Genomic DNA, 22,773 nt, shown 5'->3' with positions numbered 1-22,773 from the left:
GAGCTATCTAGTCTTCTTTAAATATGATGTCATAACTAATCTGTATGCACGGAAATGTCCCAATCTAATGTAAGTGTCTTATTTTAATGCAGGGCATGCATATTGTTCAGTCGTTAAATGAAATTTGCCAATCAGTATGGACACTAGGACTACACCAGACATTTCTTTTGCTTCTTATTGTGGGAAAATGGTTACTTCCAATTGGAGATGGAGTAACACGTGATCAGCTTTCGCAGCTTCTCCTTATGTTTGTGGGAACAGCAGCAGACATTTTGGAATTTACTAGTGAGACTTTGGAAGAAATCACCATAAGGTATATTTTATAAGTTATTAAATATATATCCGCAAATGTACTCTATTGCAGATATTTAGGCATTAAGGGTAAATTTGTTCTGCTGTTTCCATAATTCCCATAGTTTTCAATGGAAAGAGCTGAGCAATCAAGACCACCTACATTCTCAATCTGGATGCAGTGACCATCAGCCTCTTTGCCTGCTAGAATGGGGGGTGTCACGGATGGGAAAGGGGGGAGCCCGACTGATCCCAATTCTATCAACGATTTGTCACAGATCGACTGTTCCTAGCGCCTGGCCACTATGACCACGTGCCACAGCAGAGCCTCAATCGATCACTCTAGCGAGATTGCAAGTATGGAGTCGTTAGAATACAGGTGGATCTGTACTCAGCTTTTCCCAGGCTTCTGCATGCATGCAGATTGAAAGCTCACATCACCCCCTGCTCCGTACTAACGGCCCAGCGCCCTGTAATACCCCCCCACACACACATGCTGTCACCACCAGCTGTTAAGGGAAGCTGGGACCCAGACTATGAATTATGAACAAAATCTTTAGAGTTTATGGTTCGTGGATATGCCACTCAGGGTATTCTGGGCTTCGGACCTCAATGTGTCTAGATGTGTTTCATTCAGCTGGCCTGCCTGATGCCAAAAATATAACTCATATTGGGATAGGACCTTCACACGACTAATAACCCTTATTAAAAGATTCTCCATTAATCTGGCTTTCGGTGACATGGAGTCTGCGGGAACTACCCGATGTGTTAAGCCTCACTGGCAGGGGGATCAATTAACATCTACCTTTCACTGCCTTAACTTTATTGGCATCTTGATCAAAAGACATCCTGAGGAAGCTTGCATATCAGGAATGTGAGGGAGGAAGGGTAGATTAAAACATTGAATTCATCTGTCCCAGTATCCTGGGCGGCAAGTTGCAATGGATAGTTGGGGGACACTTTATCAATATCTTTATGTCACAGGGGGCAGTATACATGTGTATATTATGGACAGGGACACCCCTTCCATGAGGCGACTAGAGCAGGCTGAAGGACCTCAGAGGGGCAGCGGGTGCTACCAGGCCAGCATTTATCTCTTACCAGCTATATTAATGGCTAGTAAAAATTACTGCCAGCCTGTAACCCCACAAGCAGTGCACTCACTCTGTCCGTAACTCCAGTCAGGTGTTTCCACCAAACTGTCCTCCGAGACTGTGACCCCTGACATCTCGCCCGTCATCTACATTCCTGCACATAGAAGCTGGGCTGTACACAGCGCAGACTACTGCGGCCACTTTGGGGGTGGGAGGGGGGCAATATTACTACTGGGGCCACTATGGGCATCACTATGACTACTAAGGCCACTGTATGGATCACTATTTCTACAGGGGCCACTATAACAGTCACTAATATTACTGGGACCACTATGGGGGGTCAATATTGCTACTGGGGCCACTGTGGGCATCTCTATGACTACTGAGGCCCCTTTAGGGATCAATATTTCTACTGGGGCCACTATGGCAGTCACTAATATTACTGGAACCACTATGGGGGTCACTATGACTACTGGGGCTGCTATGGTGGTCACTAGAATAACTTGAGCCACTATGGAGGTCGCTATGAATAGTGGGGCCATTATGCGGAGCACTGTTAATAGTGGGGCAACTCACTGGGTCACTATTACTACTAGTGCTCCTACCAGGGTCAGTATTACTACTTCAACCACTAACAGGGTCACTGTGACTTCATTGCAGCATTAACATCATCACTATTACTACTAGGACCATTAAGGGGGTCACTATTACTCCACACTACTGGGGAAACTATTACTGTGTCACTTCAGACAAGTCTAAATGCTTCAAATATGTATTGGGTATCTCGTGTATTGGAGCTTCCAATGCCTGTAAAATGAATGCTTTTGCGAGTTAGTGTCCTTTCACACTTAGCCTCAGGCAGCATAGATACTTATGTCATCCCTGAGTATGGCATAAACTACTTAGTATATGGTAGCTGCATTTATTTGCTTTTCATTGAAAACACTGTTTGTGTTCAGGGAGTACATGTACCTCTTTTTATACATGTGTCCATGCCATACATGCTTAACCACACACGTGAACCCCTCTTGATGAAATTCTGCATACTGTACTTTTCTGTGCAGGCAGTAATTGAGAGTTCAGCTTGATATGGAGTTCTTCATGACCCCAATGCTTCTCTTACCTGCCCAGCACATTTCCACAGCTCTACTGCTGTCCTTTTTCTATGTTTCGACTAAAGCTTGTTCTGGCAAAGAATATAACCACCAAGCAATACTGAGAGTCTTGGAAATCAATATAGGAAATATTACAGTTAAAGTGGTTAACAGAGGGAATATTTCCTCATGGGTGACTTGTATTGTAAAAGTTTAATTACATGAATAGCCCATTGATTTCAATGGGCTGCTCAGTTTCTGCTGCAGTGTTGGTGATACAGAAATACTGACTGACTGTTCAGACATTTAGAGGAAATCACAGCACTTGGACCCCCTTAATCTATTCAGCATCAAGGAGCCTTTAATGTGAGAAGGGGTTTTCCAAAAAAAACACTTTCTTTAAATTAAATGAGAATACTTGGTCTGGGCGAGAATTTGGGTAAGTAACTGGCTCAGTGGTAGAAAGCAGAGGGTGGTTATAAATGGTACATACCCTGATTGGGTCACCGTTGTGAGTTGGGCATTACAGGGGTCGGCTTTAGGTCCTAATTCTTTTTAAAACATTTATTAATGACCTGATAGAGGGACTGCACAGCAAAATATCAATATTTGCAGATGATACAAAACTACGCAAAATAATTAACAGACACGAGGTGGTTGCAAGAGGATCTGGATAAGTTGGGAGTTTGAGCAGAAAAGTGTCAAATGAGGTTGAACACTGATTAATATAGGATTATGCAAATGTCGCCATTACATGCTGAATGGGAAACTACTGGGCAAAATTGACGGGAAACTACCCTGAAATCCCCAAGTACATTTCCATACCCGTGCTGGAACCTCTGTTCATGAATACCGAGCATTTTCTTTCGGTAAAATGCTGAGCAGCTGAGTGTAAACCCAACGGATCCCATTATAGTCAATAAGGTCCGTTTGCTGCTGTTTATTCCATCATAAGACTAACCCGTTCGGCCAAGGGATTCCCCTCCCTGCTCCCTGAACCCCCACCGCAGATGTGAAAGCACCCTTAGTTGACTGAAAACTTAATTTGGTAACCCATGTCAGGCAGCTACTGCTAAGGCAAATAGAATCATGGATGCATCAGAAGAGGTCTAGGGGCGGATGACAAGAACATTGTTCATCCTCTTTACAAGTCACTGATCAGACCACACATGGAATATTGTGGATAGTTTTGGACACCGGTACTCAAGAAGGACATATCAGAGCTTGAAAGGGTAAAAAGGCAGCAACTAATATAATAAATAGAATGCTGGGCTACAATACCCAGAAAGGTTATCAAAGTTAGGGTTATTTAGTATAGAAAAAAGACAGTGAAGGGGTGACCTAATAACGATGTATAAATATATCAGGGTCTATTCAGAGATCTCTCCAATCGTCTATTTATACCCAGGACTGTAGATGTAGAGGGCGCCCCCTTGTTACAGTCAGAGGAAAGAAGATTTCTACACCGACATGGAAGAGGGTTCTTTACTGTAAGAGCAGTCAGACTATGGAACTAAACGAGCTGAAGAGGGGCCCGGATGTCTTTCTTGAGTGTAACAATTTTACACGTTTTAATCACTAATTACTTCAGAAGGGTTTTGCATTGCTCTGGATCAACATTGCAGGATAATAGGCTGAACTGGATGAATATATGTCTTTTTTCAGCCTTACATACTATGCTGCTGAAAGCTGAATTTTTATTTTGGCCTGGAGTTATATGCTGTGGAAAGGAGATTGACAGAAATTAGTCGGTAGTCAAAAACTACATTCTAATTATCCAGAGAATTAAAGTATTAACATAATTCGTCCATTCATAGTTGCAGGTCTGGACTAACCTGCTGTACTAATGTCAATGATTAATTATTTAAAAAAATAGATTTTTGATTCCTCAGAACTGAGGTGAGCAGCTCTAAGATGTGACGACCCTGCCAAAAACCTCCTGATACAACCAGCTTATGGACCCTTGGAAGTGTGACATGGGTAGGATCTGACATCATACCAGTTTTTCAGTAAAGTTTAACTAGGTCTTGGCCTGATTTATGTTGTGCAAATTTTGATGCACCTTTCCAACCACATCCTAGAGTGGATAAAAAGATGAAAACTATGAGTCTTTTCTATATATTTTCATCCTTTTAGGATCTATCTGCCTAGTGTGAATCTGGCCTAATGCACACCATAGGTCTGTACCACCCTTTTACTAATAGTCCAACTGAATGCCAGGTTTAGACTTTTCATAAAACATCACTGACCGGGTAATTACTTTGTAACATAGTTAGATGGTCGCCACACATTGTAACAACTTGTTAATATGAAAAACTAGTCAATATATTTCACAAAGACAGAACAGTCTATAATGAATCTTTAAGCACTTACAGGATAGATGTCAAAAACTAAATTTTAATGATTTCTACTAAAACCAGGGCAACTAAGACACACACAGATCCCACGTGAGTCCACAATTGAACAAAAATGGACGCGTGGGTGATTGACATATACGGACGTCACAGAACAAATGATTTTGTGGCACCCTCAACCATTGGGGAGTCACATGTATACCTCTACTCAGAGATCTTGCAGAACCTGATTGTTGGCTGCAGAAGATCAGAGATCCTGATAGAGGGTTTTTTGATAGGCGTAATTAAGGGATATTGGCCTTCCTAAAATCCCCGGATGTTCGTGCGTATACCTGGATAGCCAACCCGATAGGGGGATTTTTTCTTCCCAAAGTGTAATACTGGTATTGTAGCCCCACTATTAGAAGATGACTATTGTGGAATTCTGGCAACTAGACTAATTTAGCTCTCAGAAATTGGCTCATTTTATACGCGTTTCCCTGCGGATTATGCAGTTCATCAGGAACCGTTTCTTATAGTCCTTGATTTACGGGCAAGTATTGTAGCTTGTATATCTACTGAGAATATACTAGAGGTGTATTCAAGAATCCAGAATTTCAGAGCAGGGAGAAAGCCGACCGAGACTGGTTCTTTCGCTCGATCAAGCTATCCCACTGCCCGTAAAGAACGGGGAAGAGGTTTTCATGTATGGGGAAAGGATTTTCATAGATAGACACAATGGATCAGTATGTCCAGAATTGGACTAAACTGTGCATATTTCAAAGGAAATATCTGATGTACACAGTGCCAGCGGGCCCAGATGTCTATCGCCATAGAGGATAATGACGTTTAGAAATATGCATTACCAACCACATACAGGCATATGAATATAATCCTGATTGGAGGTAACTAGTTCCCAGATAATGAGGGTATTTACTAGTTTTAGTGCTTGCCAACAATCCTCTATTAGCTTCAGTTAATGCAGCTACTGCAAGATGCTACCCTGTTTCCATGAAAATAAGACATACCTTGAAAATAAGACATAGCATGATTTTCCAGAATTTTTGAGGATGCAAAATGATTTTTCAGGCTTTTTGAGGATGCTTGAAATATAAGCCCTACTCCAAAATTAAACCCTGCTAACAGTTAATTTAAAAAAGTCAATTTAAATAGTGTCCAGGCAGCTATACATGTAAAAAAGTTAAGCCTTTTTGAACAAAAATTATTATAAGACACTGTCTTATTTTTGGGGAAACACAGTAGTTCAAGCTCAGACGCTCCATGCCCCAGAACACATTAAGCTCTAGCTTCACTGCATTAAAGGGGTTCTGACATGAAAAATGTTTTTATGCTTTAACAGCCATTGTTCCCTGGCCTGCCTAATGGACACAGGGAACCCACGATTTTTGGCTGTTAAAGCATAAAAAAATAATACTTACCTAATGCTTACCTTGTGTTCTGTTGTTGTTGTCATCAGGGAGGTCATCTCCCAGCAGGCTCTCTTCTTCCTGCACCAAGGTCCTGCAAAAACGCTGCCATGCTAGCACCGTAACATGGCAGATTACAATGTGATAGTGTAATGCAACAAAGTGATATAAGGCTTGCCGTAAGGTCCCCCGCTCACAGATGCCGCCCGAACTCTCAGCTCCCTGTTGACTGCTGCCCCGCTCAGAGCTGCCGTTCTCCGCGCTTCTGCTCTATTGCTGGTACTGACAGCTGCATGGATGGCGCTCTCCCGCTGCCAGCTACCGCCCTGAGCACTTGTGCTCCTCCGCCAGCACTGTCAGATTTCTGGTGGCCGGTCCTCCAGTGAGAGCTTGAGCCATCTGCGCTTCTGCTCCGCCGCCGGGAAAGTCTGCAGAGGTGGAGGGGGGAAGGCCGCGTCCTTCTGGACTCTGCGGCCGGCCCATAACAGTGTCTGTCACCCCCGCCTCTCTGTCACTAATACCAGGATTGCACGCATGCGCAGTGGAGAGGTGCCCTCTGACAGGAGTCAGGACGGTCCGCGTCTCCACTGCGCACGCGCAGAATCTCGAAGTTCAGCCAGGACAGACGGGCCGCCCACAGCAAGAATTGCTTGTGACGTGCTTGTTGTGGGCGGCCCGTCCGTTCACCTCGGAAGTGGCTTACGGACGGAGCAGAGCAGGAAGCGGTCATTTTGACCGCTCCTGCTCTGCTTCTACAAGCCGCAGATGAAGAAGCCGGATGGAGGGGACATGCCTGGCGATTGGTCCTCTCCATACAACATGAGTAAATTTTTTTTCATGTCAGAACCCCTTTTTAGAAAGTACTCTCCCTAAAGCGTTCTACAATTCAAGCACTGGCTCAATCACTCTGCCTATCCTCTATCTGTTCAGAGATGTCACATACAGAAAATAAACACGCTGGTGGTGGACTGCAGGCATATTTCATGTTTGTACGACACAAGGAAGTTACATTACATAGAGGTGCAGTAACTTTTGCAATTTTAGTAGAAATCATTAAAATGTAGTTCTAGATGTTTATCCTGTGAGGGCTTATGAAAAACTAGTCAAAGATCAAATCACTTACCTAAAATTAAATTTGTGTGCTTCAAAGTCACTTTAAAATGCTGGCCAATAGTTTCACTTCCTTTTAATTTGTTGTCCACTGCCTGTTGTCAAGTGAAGTCCATCTCTAATAACAGAGACACCTAGATAGATTACAGGAAGTGAGGAAGGCTACTGTCTAATGTTGCTCATTAAACCCTATGGAGATGAGAAAGGGGAAGAAGACTTAGCCGCAGTAGAGAGGCAACGTCACAGAGACTCACACATATGCTTCTGCAGCTAAGTGTTTACTGTCTCAAAACTACTGAAATCACATCTACACTTCTCAGTATAACTGTACACTGTCCTCCATGATGCTGTTACTTCTGTTATGTGTTACAGAGATTTAGGGAACATCATTTGTTGGTTTTCCATGTGCAATGTATAGGAGGTATCATAGCAGCTGCCTCCACTCACCAGCTCTGAGAAAACTGGAAATTAAAGATACAGACCGCAGATGGGGGGAGGGGGTAACTGGTAAAAATACAGTCATATAGTAGTCAGATGTAGTGTTATTCTTCATGTGTACATGCATGGCAGCTAATCTAAAGTAAGACTCAGGGTGGCCACATACATTAGATGTATATTGCCATATGCATTTGATCTCTATCTGCCAAACTCACCAATTTTGGTGGGTCTGGCCAACATATAATGTATATGGGGATCTCCCGACTCTTCCCTAATGGCAGATCCGTTTGTTCTCTGGGAAATAAACTAATGCCAGATACCTCCCCTTTCTGTATTCAGGACACATGAAGACTTGGTCAAGGGTGTTGGTCGAGATAGCTGTCGGACGAACTAGCATTCGTCAGACAGCAACCTAATGTGTTTGGCCTCACTAACATAGATTATATGAGTTTAAATTGTTTATCTATTCTTTGCTGTGAGACAAGGCCATTTAACAATAAAATGACTAATCTGTTCTTGCAGTTTGTCTTGGTCTGTACTTTGTAGTTGGTATTAAAGGGATGAGAAGTCAAATACAGAACATTCACATTGAGCAGATAGAGACGTTGCCACAGTTGATATCTCCCAACAACACACAATTACAGACAATAAGGAACATGATCCAGACAGTCGACCAGTAAGTCATTAATGTTGTAGCTAGAGATGAGCGAACGTACTCGTCCGAGCTTGATACTCGTTCGAGTATTAGCGTGTTCGAGATGCTCGTTACTCGTAACGAGTACCACGCAATGTTCGGGTTACTTTCACTTTCATCTCTGAGACGTTAGCGTGCTTTTCCGGCCAATTGAAAGACAGGGAAGGCATTACAACTTCCCCCTGCGACGTTTAAGCCCTATACCACCCCCCTGCAGTGAGTGGCTGGTGAGATCAGGTGTCACCCGAGTATAAAAATCGGCCCCACCCGCGGCTCGCCACAGATGCGTTCTGACATAGAGGAGGGAAAGTGCTATCTTGTTGGAGCTGCTATAGGGAGAGTGTTAGGGGTATTTTAGGCTTCAAGAACCCCAACGGTCCATCTTAGGGCCACATCTAACCGTGTGCAGTACTGTGGAGGCTGCTTTTTGCAGTGTTGCACTTTTTTTTTTTTGGTATATCGGCCGTGCAGAGCATTGCGCCCTGCAGTAATACTCCAGGGCCAGAAGCGCTTAGGCAGGGACAGAAGACATATTGATTGAATATAGGCAGTGGGCCTTTGCAAAAAAATTTGGGGAAAAAAATCTATCTGGGCTGCCTGTGACTGTCCTCAGTGTTCTGGGTCTGTGCTGGGTGTAGTAGTTCTCCAAATTCATACGCAGCCAGCTAAGTGTTACAGCAGGCTTGCGCAAAATTATTTCCTGGCTCTGTCTGGGCTGTGAAATCACCGCTGTATTGCAGTCCACAGTGCAACACTCTGCAGTTCTTTGACATACTCCAGGGCCAGAAGCGCCTAGGCAGGGACAGAAGACATATTGATTGAATATAGGCAGTGGGCCTTTGCAAAAAAATTTGGGGAAAAAAATCTATTTGGGCTGCCTGTGACTGTGCTCAGTGTTCTGGGTCTGTGCTGGGTGTAGTAGTTCTCCAAATTCATACGCAGCCAGCTAAGTGTTACAGCAGGCTTGCGCAAAATTATTTCCTGGCTCTGTCTGGGCTGTGAAATCACCGCTGTATTGCAGTCCACAGTGCAACACTCTGCAGTTCTTTGACATACTCCAGGGCCAGAAGCGCCTAGGCAGGGACAGAAGACATATTGATTGAATATAGGCAGTGGGCCTTTGCAAAAAAATTTGGGGAAAAAAATCTATTTGGGCTGCCTGTGACTGTGCTCAGTGTTCTGGGTCTGTGCTGGGTGTAGTAGTTCTCCAAATTCATACGCAGCCAGCTAAGTGTTACAGCAGGCTTGCGCAAAATTATTTCCTGGCTCTGTCTGGGCTGTGAAATCACTGCTGTATTGCAGTCCACAGTGCAACACTCTGCAGTTCTTTGACATACTCCAGGGCCAGAAGCGCCTAGGCAGGGACAGAAGCCATATTGATTGCATATAGGCAGTGGGCCTTTGCAAAAAAATTTGGGGAAAAAAATCTATTTGGGCTGCCTGTGACTGTGCTCAGTGTTCTGGGTCTGTGCTGGGTGTAGTAGTTCTCCAAATTCATACGCAGCCAGCTAAGTGTTACAGCAGGCTTGCGCAAAATTATTTCCTGGCTCTGTTTGGGCTGTGAAATCACCGCTGTATTGCAGTCCACAGTGCAACACACTGCAGTTCTTTGACATACTCCAGGGCCAGAAGCGCCTAGGCAGGGACAGAAGACATATTGATTGAATATAGGCAGTGGGCCTTTGCAAAAAAATTTGGGGAAAAAAATCTATCTGGGCTGCCTGTGACTGCCCTCAGTGTTCTGGGTCTGTGTTGGGTGTAGTAGTTCTCCAAATTCATACGCAGCCAGCTAAGTGTTACAGCAGGCTTGCGCAAAATTATTTCCTGGTGTTCCGTAAGCGAAGTCAGCCTCCAACCACAGGCCAATAAGCGGCACATTTAATTACAGCGTTCTGTTTCTGCATTACTGGTAATACAGCATGCTGAGGGGTAGGGGTAGGCCTAGAGGACGTGGACGCGACCGAGGACGCGGAGGCCCAAGTCAGGGTGTGGGCACAGGCCGAGCTCCTGATCCAGGTGTATCGCAGCCGACTGCTGCGGGATTAGGAGAGAGGCACGTTTCTGGCGTCCCCACATTCATCGCACAATTAATGGGTCCACGCGGGAGACCTTTATTAGAAAATGAGCAGTGTGAGCAGGTCCTGTCGTGGATGGCAGAAAGTGCTTCCAGCAATCTATCGTCCACCCACAGTTCTGCGCCGTCCACTGCTGCAACTCAGAATCCTCTGGCTGCTGCTCCTCCTTCCTCCCAGCCTCCTCACTCCATTACAATGAGACATTCTGAGGAGCGGGCAGACTCCCAGGAACTGTTCTCGGGCCCCTGCTCAGATTGGGCAGCAGTGGTTCCTCTCCCACCAGAGGAGTTTATCGTGACTGATGCCCAACCATTGGAAAGTTCCCGGGGTCCGGGGGATGAGGCTGGGGCCTTCCGGCAACTGTCTCAAGACCTTTCAGTGGGTGAGGAGGACGATGACAATGAGACACAGTTGTCTTGCAGTGAGGTAGTAGTAAGGGCAGTAAGTCCGAGGGAGGAGCGCACAGAGGATTCGGAGGAAGAGCAGCAGGACAATGAGGTGACTGACCCCACCTGGTTTGCTACGCCTACTGAGGACAGGTCTTCAGAGGGGGAGGCAAGGGCAGCAGCAGGGCAGGTTGCAAGAGGCAGTGCGGTGTCCAGGGGTAGAGGCAGGGCCAGACCGAATAATCCACCAACTGTTTCCCAAAGTGCCCCCTCGCGCGATGCCACCCTGCAGAGGCCGAGGTGCTCAAAGGTCTGGTAGTTTTTCAATGAGAGTGCAGACGACCGACGAACAGTGGTGTGCAACCTTTGTCGCGCCAAGATCAGCCGGGGAGCCACCACCACCAGCCTCACCACCACCAGCATGCGCAGACATAGCACCCCACAAGGTGGGACGAAGGCCGTTCACCGCCTCCGGTTTGCACCGCTGCCTCTCCCCCTGTGCCCCAACCTGCCACTGAGATCCAACCCCGCTCTGAGGACACAGGCACTACCGTCTCCTGGCCTGCACCCACACCCTCACCTCCGCTGTCCTCGGCCCCATCAAGCAATGTCTGTCAGCGCAGCGTCCAGCCATCGCTAGCGCAAGTGTTTGAGCGCAAGGGTATGTACGCCGCCACGCACCCGCAGTTAAACGTGCACATAGCCAATTTTATCAGCCTGGAGATGCTGCCGTATAGGGTTGTGGAAACGGAGTCCTTCAAAAGTATGATGGCGGCGGCGGGCCCGCGCTACTCAGTTCCCAGTCGCCACTACTTTTCCCGATGTGCCGTCCCAGCCCTGCACGACCACGTCTCCCGCAACATTGTACGCGCCCTCACCAACGCGGTTACTGCCAAGGTCCACTTAACAACGGACACGTGGACAAGCACAGGCGGGCAGGGCCACTATATCTCCCTGACGGCACATTGGGTGAATTTAGTGGAGGCTGGGACAGAGTCAGAGCCTGGGACCGCTCACGTCCTACCCACCCCCAGAATTGCGGGCCCCAGCTCGGTGCTGGTATCTGCGGCGGTGTATGCTTCCTCCACTAAAGCACCCTCCTCCTCCTCCTTCAACGCAACCTCTGTCTCGCAATCAAGATGTGTCAGCAGCAGCAGCACGTCGCCAGCAGTTGGTGTCGCGCGGCGTGGCAGCACAGCGGTGGGCAAGCGTCAGCAGGCCGTGCTGAAACTACTCAGCTTAGGAGATAAGAGGCACACGGCCCACGAACTGCTGCAGGGTCTGACAGAGCAGACCGACCGCTGGCTTGCGCCACTGAGCCTCCAACTGGGCATGGTCGTGTGTGACAACGGCCATAACCTGGTGGCGGCTCTGCAGCTCGGCAGCCTCACGCACGTGCCATGCCTGGCCCACGTCTTTAATTTGGTGGTTCAGCGCTTTCTGAAAAGCTACCCACGCTTCTCAGACCTGCTGGGAAAGGTGCGCCGGCTCTGCGCACATTTCCGCAAGTCCCACACGGACGCTGCCACCCTGCGCACCCTGCAACATCGGTTTAATCTGCCAGCGCACCGACTGCTGTGCGACGTGCCCACACGGTGGAACTCTACGCTCCACATGTTGGCCAGGCTCTATGAGCAGCGTAGAGCTATAGTGGAATACCAACTCCAACATGGGCGGCGCAGTGGGAGTCAGCCTTCTCAATTCATTTCAGAAGAGTGGGCCTGGTTGGCAGACATCTCCCAGGTCCTTGGAAAGTTTGAGGAGTCTACCCAGGTGGTGAGCGGCGATGCTGCAATCATTAGCATCACCATTCCTCTGCTATGCCTCTTGAGAAGTTCCCTGCAAGGCATAAAGGCAGACGCTTTGCGCTCGGAAACAGAGCCGGGGGAAGACAGTATGTCGCTGGATAGTCAGAGCACCCTCCTGTCTATATCTCAGCGCGGTGAGGAGGAGGAGGAGGAGGAAGATGAGGAGGAGGGGGAAGAGACAGCTTGGCCCACTGCTGAGGGTACCCATGCTGCTTGCCTGTCATCCTTTCAGCGTGTATGGCCTGAGGAGGAGGAAGAGGAGGAGGAGGATCCTGAAAGTGATCTTCCTAGTGAGGACAGCCATGTGTTGCGTACAGGTACCCTGGCACACATGGCTGACTTCATGTTAGGATGCCTTTCTCGTGACCCTTGCTTTACACGCATTCTGGCCACTACGGATTACTGGGTGTACACACTGCTTGACCCACGGTATAAGGAGAACCTTTGCACTCTCATACCCGAAGAGGAAAGGGGTTCGAGAGTGATGCTATACCACAGGACCCTGGCGGACAAACTGATGGTAAAATTCCCATCCGACAGCGCTAGTGGCCGAAGGCGCAGTTCCGAGGGCCAGGTAGCAGGGGAGGCGCGGAGATCAGGCAGCATGTACAGCACAGGCAGGGGAACACTCTCTAAGGCCCTTGACAGCTTTATGGTTCCCCAGGAAGACTGTGTCACCGCTCCCCAGTCAAGGCTGAGTCAGCGGGAGCACTGTAAAAGGATGGTGAGGGAGTACGTAGCCGATCGCACGACCGTCCTCCGTGACGCCTCTGCCCCCTACAACTACTGGGTGTCGAAGCTGGACACGTGGCCTGAACTCGCGCTGTATGTCCTGGAGGTGCTTGCTTGTCCTGCGGCTAGCGTCTTGTAAGAGAGGGTGTTTAGTGCGGCTGGGGGAATCATCACGGAAAAGCGTACCCGCCTGTCAACCGACAGTGCCGACAGGCTTACACTCATCAAGATGAAGAAAGCCTGGATTTCCCCAGACTTCTCTTCTCCACCAGCGGACAGCAGTGATACCTAAGCAATACGTAGGCTGCACCCGCGGATGGAAGCATCGTTCTCTATCCCCATCAAAAACGGGGACCTTTTTGCTTCATCAATCTGTGTATAATATTCCTCCTCCTCCTCCTGCTCCTCCTCCTGAAACCTCACATAATCACGCCGAACGGGCAATTTTTCTTAGGCCCACAAGGCTCAGTCATATAATTTTTCTAAACAATTTTTATACGTTTCAATGCTCATTAAAGCGTTGAAACTTTCACCTGAACCAATTTTTATTTCTTCTGGGCTGCCTCCAGGCCTAGTTACCAATTAAGCCACATTAGCCAAAGCGATTAATGGGTTTCACCTGCCCTCTTGGTTGAGCATGGGCAATTTTTCTCAGGTACATTAGTACTGTTGGTACACCAATTTTTGGGGGCCCTCGCCTACAGTGTAATCCAATTAATTTTTAGCCCACCTGCATTACAGCTGACATTACATCAGCTGTGTTGGGCACTGCAATGGGATATATTTATGTACCGCCGGTGGGTTCCAGGGAGCCATCCATGCTGTGGGTCCACAGGGAGTTGTAACTGCATGTGTCCACTTCTAAAGAACCCCAGTCTGACTGGGGCATGCAGTGTGGGCCGAAGCCCACCTGCATTAAACATGACATTATTACCTCAGCTGTGATGGGCAATGCAATGGGATATATTTATGTACCGCCGGTGGGTTCCAGGGAGCCACCCATGCTGTGGGTTCACAGGGAGTTGTAACTGCATCTGTCCACTTCTAAAGAACCCCAGTCTGACTGGGGCATGCAGTGTGGGCCGAAGCCCACCTGCATTAAACATGACATTACCTCAGCTGTGATGGGCAATGCAATGGGATATATTTATGTACCGCCGGTGGGTTCCAGGAAGCCACCCATGCTGTGGGTCCACAGGGAGTTATAACTGCATGTGTCCACTTCTAAAGAACCCCAGTCTGACTGGGGCATGCAGTGTGGGCCGAAGCCCACCTGCATTAAACATGACATTATTACCTCAGCTGTGATGGGCAATGCAATGGGATATATTTATGTACCGCCGGTGGCTTCCTGGCACCCACCCATGCTGTCGGTCCACAGGGACTTCACAATAGGGAGTTGTACCTGCCTGTGTCTATGAATTAAAAACCCTGGTCCAGTTGGGGCATGCAGTGTGGGCCAAAGCCCACCTGCATTTAATCAGACATTAGCTCTGCTGTCCAGGGCACTGCAATGGGATACATTTATGTACAGCCGGTGGGTTCCAGGGAGCCACCCATGCTGTGGGTGCACACGGAATTCCCATTGCGGAGTTGTACCTGCCTGTGACTATTTATAAAAAACCGCGGTCTGACTGGGGCATGCAGACACCTTGACAGAATGGATAGTGTGTGGCACATAGGTTCCCCATTGCTATGCCCACGTGTGCAGCTCCAGATGGAGGTGGCACAGGATTGGATTTCTCATTGCTTATGTACAGCATTGTGGACTATTGCCCCGCCCCTTTTAAAGAGAGTCGCTGCCTAGCCGTGCCAACCCTCTGCAGTGTGTGCCTGCGGTTCCTCTGGCAGACACACTTATAAATAGAGATGAGGGTGGCGTGGCATGAGGGCAGCTGAAGGCTGGGCAGGGACACTTTGGTGTGCGCTGTGGACACTGGGTCGTGGGGGGGGGGTTGGGCAGCATGTAACCCAGGAGAAGTGGCAGCGGAGTGTCATGCAGGCAGTGATTGTGCTTTGTTGGAGGTAGTGTGGTGCTTAGCTAAGGTATGCATTGCTAATGAGGGCTTTTCAGAAGTAAAAGTTGTTGGGAGGGGGGGGGAGGCCCACTCTTGCCGCTATTGTGGCTTAATAGTGGGACCTGGGAACTTGAGATGCAGCCCAACATGTAGCCCCTCGCCTGCCCTATCCGTTGCTGTGTCGTTCCCATCACTTTCTTGAATTGCCCAGATTTTCACAAACGAAAACCTTAGCGAGCATCGGCGATATACAAAAATGCTCGGGTCGCCCATTGACTTCAATGGGGTTCGTTATTCGAAACGAACCCTCGAGCATCGCGAAAAGTTCGTCTCGAGTAACGAGCACCCGAGCATTTTGGTGCTCGCTCATCTCTAGTTGTAGCTGATCAAAACCAACTAAAGATGGAGAACCCGTCATATTAATCACATCTACCAATGAAAAGTTATGGACAAATGATTTTTGTTTGAAAGGTTTGTTGGCCGCTGAAGTTTGATATGAAACAAACCTCCTGTTTTTCATCCTGTGATAAAGGCTTTATATACAAGTGTATTTTGTTCCTCAGACAGAATCAATACAGAAACCTGCAGAAAGAGAAAACTCGATCATTTTGAAATCTGGCAAAGTTCCCAACAGCACATTTCAGAAAAAGTCCCAAAAGCATTTTCTAACACCAGTTATCAAGTCATTGCTTTATTGTAGTTGGACATGAAAGCTTTACTTGCTAGTTAACCAGCTAGTTCATACCTCCTAAAAATATGTGATAACCAGGACTGGAGACAAAATTGCCAGGAGAGATTTATGGGAGGGGGCTGCTTAAAAGGAATGTACAAACTTTTATCAACTTCTTTCTTTCACTAGATCAAACTACTTATTGAAACATAGTACTTTTTTCTACAGTTTTCTGAATGTGTATTTTTTATTCTTTTTTTGCCTGCCTTGTTGCAGTTCCAGTAATTTGCTCTTTACCGGACATCTAAACATAAAACAATCTATTGCCTTCTATAGGATAGTGTTGGTAGCATGCTCTCAGACCTGTGCAGGGGTCAATATGCAGCGAGGGGAGGCAGAAGGAGAATGCGAACTGTTTCCATCAACTATTGCCTATAGTGTGATTCTGTGCCATATGCCTCTGGCTTTATAATACAGGTGCAAGGTTGGTTTCACATTACGTTTGTTGAATCCAGTGTCGGTTCCATCATGGTTTCCGTCTTCCATGCAAAAATGACAGATATTGCTTTTTGAATTTGAGATAGAAACAATGTGATATCATCTGTGTAGAGAGATAGTTTTCCTCCCGTTGGGTCGTTTTAGATCTTTCTATATCACTCGAGTCTATTATTATATTGCCAGTCGTTCTAGGATAATTGAGAAAAGAAAGGAAGATAGGGGGCAACCCTATCTAGTGCAAATCCTCAATGTAAATGACAGTTTACTATTTATTTTAAGTCTGGGCGAGGGATTGGAACATAAAATTTGAACCCATTTACTAAAACTTTCCCAAAAGACGAGATGCTGTATGGATTCCCAAATAAAGTTGCGTTCTATGGAAATCAAATGCTTTAAAAGCTTCAAGTGAAAGAATAGAACTATCTGAGTTATTAAGTGCCGGATGGGGCAAGTTGGACTATAATGTATGGATATTATAAGCAGTGAATTTGTTAAGCATACATCCAGTTTAATCTTTAGAAATTATATTAAAGATAACTTGGGATAAGCAATTAGCCAGAATTTAAGTCAACAATGTGGCAATGCAATTAATCAAAAATATGGGTATGTAGGACTTGGACAGATTGGGGTCCTTTTTAGGTTTGAGAACCAATGTCATTTTAATTGATCTATATGTTTTTTTTAAAAATCTTGAAATATTGCAGTTTTCACACTGAACCCTGAGCTCCACAATTGATTTGACACTTTCCTTTTTGTAAAATAGAAAATATTAGAAAAAATAATATGTGTCTACGTCTGGTTTTAATTAGTAAAAAATCTCGATGAGACTTTTTCCTTTTAAAAATCAACTGCACTTTCAACAAACTTTTTGATGTGTCAAAACTTTTGATTGCTGGAGGTCTGGGTGCTGAGAACCCTACCAATGGCTAGAATGAAGCAACAGAAGTACTTGTTTAAGTGTTGTCTAGCTGACAATGCACTCATGGACTTTATATAGAACCTGTACTCAGATAGCAAGCATTGACAACGCTTGGAGAAGCAGTGGGCATCTCAGCAACCCGGACCCGCACCAATCAAAACGTATGGTTCAGGTAGCTGGCTCAAGGTTGACTCAGCCTTCCATTCTTCCGAGGTCGGTAAAATGAGTACCCAGCTTGGTGGAGGGTAATAAACAAATTACCTGAAAGCGCTATGGGATAAGTTGGTGCTATACAAATAACAAGTCCCTCCCCCATGTCGGAAGTTTATTGAAAGTCCAGTTATACTTTAAATATAGCAAAGCAGAACATTGTGGCCTCTATTATTTATTTAATGTACGGCACAAAATGTGTCTATTTTATAAAATGTAAGAGCTTGGCTTAGTTCTGGGGTCTGCAAAGATTCGCATTCATTACTGGCAGAAAGTAATGTTAACCTTTCCTGCTGCTCTTATGCAGTCAATATGTCACATCTACTGTTGTCTGAAATAAATGATATATTTCTCATTTTTCAGACGTAACAATACTTTGGTGTATGTTATCCTAGGCGTATGGACGTGGAGTATGTTGCAGTTTCCGCTTGACCTGGCTGGTAGGTATTACTCCCAAACCAACTGAAATTTGTGCTAAAACTTTGAGCAGTAGTTTTAAAAAATGCAGCAAAGTAAGGCCTTAGTCAGATGGGCGATTTGTCGCGCGATTTGCGGATCGCATGACGGATGCGCATCCGCAAATCGCGTGACCGGTGCGCGCAAGTCGCCCGCAAATCACCCGAAAATCTGCTCCTAGCCGCGTTTCATTAGAAACGGGTCGGAGCTGTCCAGCGCATTGCATTCAATGGAGACGGCAATACAGCCGTTTCCATTGAAAGCAATGCGCTGCGGGCGAGCCCGGGATGAATTGTCGGGAAGGGCTTAAATATATAAGCCCTTCCCTGCAATCCATCCTAAAATGTGTTAAAATAAAAAAAAATTGTATACTCACCGTCTCCCGGCAGCCGGAGCTCCGCGTGGCCGTCCTGCAGTGGGTGTGAAGGGGGTGTGAGTCAGACCTGCCCCCTGATTGGCTCAGCGCTGAGCCAATCAGAGGCATGCTTCACTCACACCCATTCATGAATTCATGAATGGATGTGAGTCAGACCTGCCCCTGATTGGCTCAGCGCTGAGAGGCAGCAGTCACTCACCCATTCATGAATTCATGAATGGGTGTGTGAGTGTTTTCAGCCTCTGATTGGTCAGGGCTGTGACCAATCAGGGGCAGATCATTCAGCAGGCGGGGATTTTAAAGCCCCGCCGGCTGAATAGTGCCGAGAAGCAGTTCAGGAGAACTGACAGCGGCCGCGGCTGGACTCCGGCTGCAGCGGAAAGGTGAGTATACAATTTTTTTTTATTTTAACACATTTTAGAATGAATTGCAGGGAAGGGTTTATATATTTAAGCCCTTCCCGACAATTCATCCCGCGCTCGCCAGCAGCCCATTGCTTTCAGTGGAACTTGCTGTATTGCCGGCTCCATTGAATTCAATGGGCAAACATCGTTCTTCTCTGTCACAGCTGTTACAGCTGTGGCAGAGAAGAATGATTTGTCTTCTATATGTTCTCAATGGGGTCGGCGCTGCTGCCGCCGGCCCCATTGAGCTCATATAGAGAAGAGAACAGGAATCGCAGATCGCAGATAGGTGCGATCTGCGATTTTTTGTTCTATAATTTATCGGCCGAGCGCATAAAAAGCGCTCATGTGTTCGATACCATTGCAAAGCAATGGTTCTATAAAATCGCCGGACGCATGCGCATGCGCAAATCGCGCGAAAAATCGCCCGTCTGACTAAGGCCTAAGAATGCTTTTAAAAACAGAAGTGTTAATAATTTATTTTTGTTAATTAACAAAATGCAAAGTGAATAAACAAAAGAGAAATCTACATCAAATCAATACTTGGTGTGACCGCCCTTTGTCTTCAAAACACCATCAGTTTTTCTAGGTTCACTTGCACACAGTTTTTGAAGGAACTCTGCAGGGAGGTTGTTCCAAGCATCTTGGAGATCTAACCACAGATCTTCTGTGGATGTTGGCTTGTTCAAGACCTTCTGTCTCTTCGTGTAATCTCAGGCAGGCTCAATGATGTTGAGATCAGGGCTCTGTGTAAAAATAATGCTTAATTGTAATAAGGAGAAAATTATGGACAATGGGCACAACCCTTGTAATGTAAGTCGCATAAAAGCAAAGCGATTAACCCAATTTCTTCTTTATTAGTTAACTGATTCCCTCCCCATGACGTTAGGGTACGTCATGGGAGCGGGGTACTACCCACAAAATGACGTACCCTTACATCATAGGGACCACAGCGGGAGCCGGCTGTCACTAGTAGCAGGCCCCCCGCTGCGACAGCAGGGGGCATCGGAGATGCGCCCACCCGCTGTTAACCCCTTCCCTGCCGCGATCTAAGTAGATCTAAGTAGAGACAAAAATAAAATCAATAATTAAGAAGAATAATAAACTAAATAGATTTTACCCCTTGAATAATGTAATTGTACCTATTTGCATTATTGAAGTAAAATCTATTTAGTATTCTTTCCGGCCTTCTCTGTAGAAGGGGCTACATCCCTGAAACGCATTATTTGTGCTTGCTATTAATTAATTAATAAAGAGGAAATTGGGTTAATCCAATACAATTATATAACAGTTATAGCATTCTGACTGCATTCTGTTAATGCTATACAAGGTAAACTATGTATACAGCTAGTATTTCAACCAATGAGAGCTGTATTAATCTGTACACAGTGAGTTTCCCCTAGATTATTTAGTTTTAGGATAATTACGATCAGTGATACGACCCTTCTATTATGGACCCCATAGTAGTTCCCTTTTGTCAAATGTGCATAGGTGTGTCTGGAGGTTGCAAATAGCTCAACAAGTAAGACATTCTCGGACTATGGGCACCTTGATGGGTTACCATAAGCTATTTGTTATTACTGAAAATGAGATAGTAAAACTACCAAGCCCCGTCTAACAATTATTGAAAAGTCTTAGGCCTTAGTCAGACGGGCGTTTTTAGCCGCGATTTGCGCATGTGCATGCGTCCGGCGATTTTTTAAAACCATTGCTTTGCAATGGTATCGGACACATGAGCGCTTTTTATGCACTCGTCCGATAAATTATAGAACAAAAAATCGCAGATCGCACCTATCTGCGATCTGCGATTCCTGTTCTCTTCTGTATATGCGCTCAATGGGGCCGGCGGCAGCAGCGCCGACCCCATTGAGAACATATAGAAGACAAATCATTCTTCTCTGCCACAGCTGTAACAGCTGTGGCAGAGAAGAACGATGTTTGCCCATTGAATTCAATGGAGCGGCAATACAGCAGCTCCATTGAAAGCAATGGGCTGCCGGCGTGCGCGGGGTGAATTGTCGGGAAGGGGTTAAATATATAAGCCCTTCCCTGCAATTCATCCTAAAATGTGTTAAAATAAAAAAAAATTGTATACTCACCTTTCCGCTGCAGCCGGAGTCCAGCCGCAGCCGCTGTCAGTTCTCCTGAACTGCTTCTTGGCACTATTCAGCCGGCGGGGCTTTAAAATCCCCGCCTGCTGAATGATCTGCCTCTGATTGGTCACAGCCCTGACCAATCAGAGGCTGAAAACACTCACACACCCATTCATGAATTCATGAATGGGTGAGTGACTGCTGCCTCTCAGCGCTGAGCCAATCAGGGGCAGGTCTGACTCACATACATTCATGAATTCATGAATGGGTGTGAGTGAGGCATGCCTCTGATTGGCTCAGCGCTGAGCCAATCAGGGGGCAAGTCTGACTCACACCCCCTTCACACCCACTGCAGGACGGCCGCGCGGAACTCCGTCTGACGGCAGAAGGTGAGTATACAATTTTTTTTTATTTTAACACATTTTAGGATGGATTGCAGGGAAGGGCTTATATATTTAAGCCCTTCCCGACAATTTATCCCGGGCTCGCCCGCAGCGCATTGCTTTCAATGGAGACGGCTGTATTGCCGTCTCCATTGAATGCAATGCGCTGGACAGCTCCGGCCTGTTTCTAATGAAACGCGGCTAGGAGCAGATTTTCGGGCGATTTGCGGGCGACTTGCGCGCACCGGTCACGCGATTTGCGGATGCGCATCCGTCATGCGATCCGCAAATCGCGCGAAAAATCGCCCGTCTGACTAAGGCCTTACAATGAATTGTCCACACCTTGGACATAGTATGTGAAAATTTGAGAAACTCATCAAGCATAAGAATTCAGTTAGGATATTTTTTTATGTCACACCTTGGTGACAAAATCAAAGAAAATTCTGAAGTTGCATATGTTTTTGTTTGTTGTAACTGTTATATTTGTTTCATAGTGCAAAATATTGGATGTCAGCAAGGATCACCAAGCAAAAGGAACTTTTGTCTGCTGCTCTGTAGGTACAGCGCAGATCTTTGGAACATTGGAATAAGTCTATTCATTCAAGATGGCCCATTCCTCATAAGTCGGATTATTCTTATGGCGTACTTCAATATTATTAACCAGATGTTGGTATTCTTCGCTGCAAAGAACAGTCTGATAGTTTTATTACAGCTGTATCGATTTGTGGTGATAGTGGTAGACTTTCATGCCGAAACCCGGCAAGCAGAAGGGAAAATGGTAGAAGGATGTTGCCCATGCGAGTCAACTGATGATCCGGAACTTACAGCCACAAGTCTTGTTTCTGAAAGAAAGAGTGTTGAGTCTCTGTCGGAAGGTCTTTGAATGATGTATTATAAATCAATCTGTTCTTTTGTTTCGTGCCTTTTAAGCTCCTGGAAGAGTCTAGTGATGCTAGTGGAGATCTGGAGCATGTTTGTACATTCCCACATGTGCTTTATCCAAGTGACATTTAATAGAGCACTGAAGTATGGGAAGATAGTTAATGGTAAGCAGAAGTAAAACCAAACCATCTTACAGTTTTATTATGAGGACATTCTTGTGCTTATTCGAAAACGAGGAGAAACCTGAAGTTTTATCTGGTCGTGAATCTGAAAAATAAAAACATACAGATTAAAGTTGAGTGTTTGTGTTACTGGGATTACTGCATCAAGTCCACATCATCAAGTTATTAATGCATATATATATATACATATATATACAGTA

General features: G+C 46.1%; 1 protein-coding gene across 1 annotated transcript in view; it reads left to right on the top strand.

The window, feature by feature from the left end:
- TMEM26 (transmembrane protein 26) overlaps window positions 1–22,690 on the top strand; it is a 62,893-nt gene extending 40,203 nt beyond the window's left edge. The window contains exons 4-6 of the mRNA XM_066600810.1: window positions 93–313; window positions 18,161–18,237; window positions 22,004–22,690. Coding sequence (XP_066456907.1) covers window positions 93–313; window positions 18,161–18,237; window positions 22,004–22,392 — 687 coding nt within the window. The 3' untranslated portion in view covers window positions 22,393–22,690. The remainder of the gene's footprint in view (window positions 1–92; window positions 314–18,160; window positions 18,238–22,003) is intronic.
- Window positions 22,691–22,773: the final 83 nt, after the last annotated feature.

Source organism: Eleutherodactylus coqui, chromosome 4 (genome assembly GCF_035609145.1).
Source record: "Eleutherodactylus coqui strain aEleCoq1 chromosome 4, aEleCoq1.hap1, whole genome shotgun sequence".
NCBI lineage: Eukaryota > Metazoa > Chordata > Amphibia > Anura > Eleutherodactylidae > Eleutherodactylus > Eleutherodactylus coqui.
The sequence above is the reverse complement of the archived record's forward strand: the minus strand, read 5'-3'. Positions and strand labels throughout refer to the sequence as shown.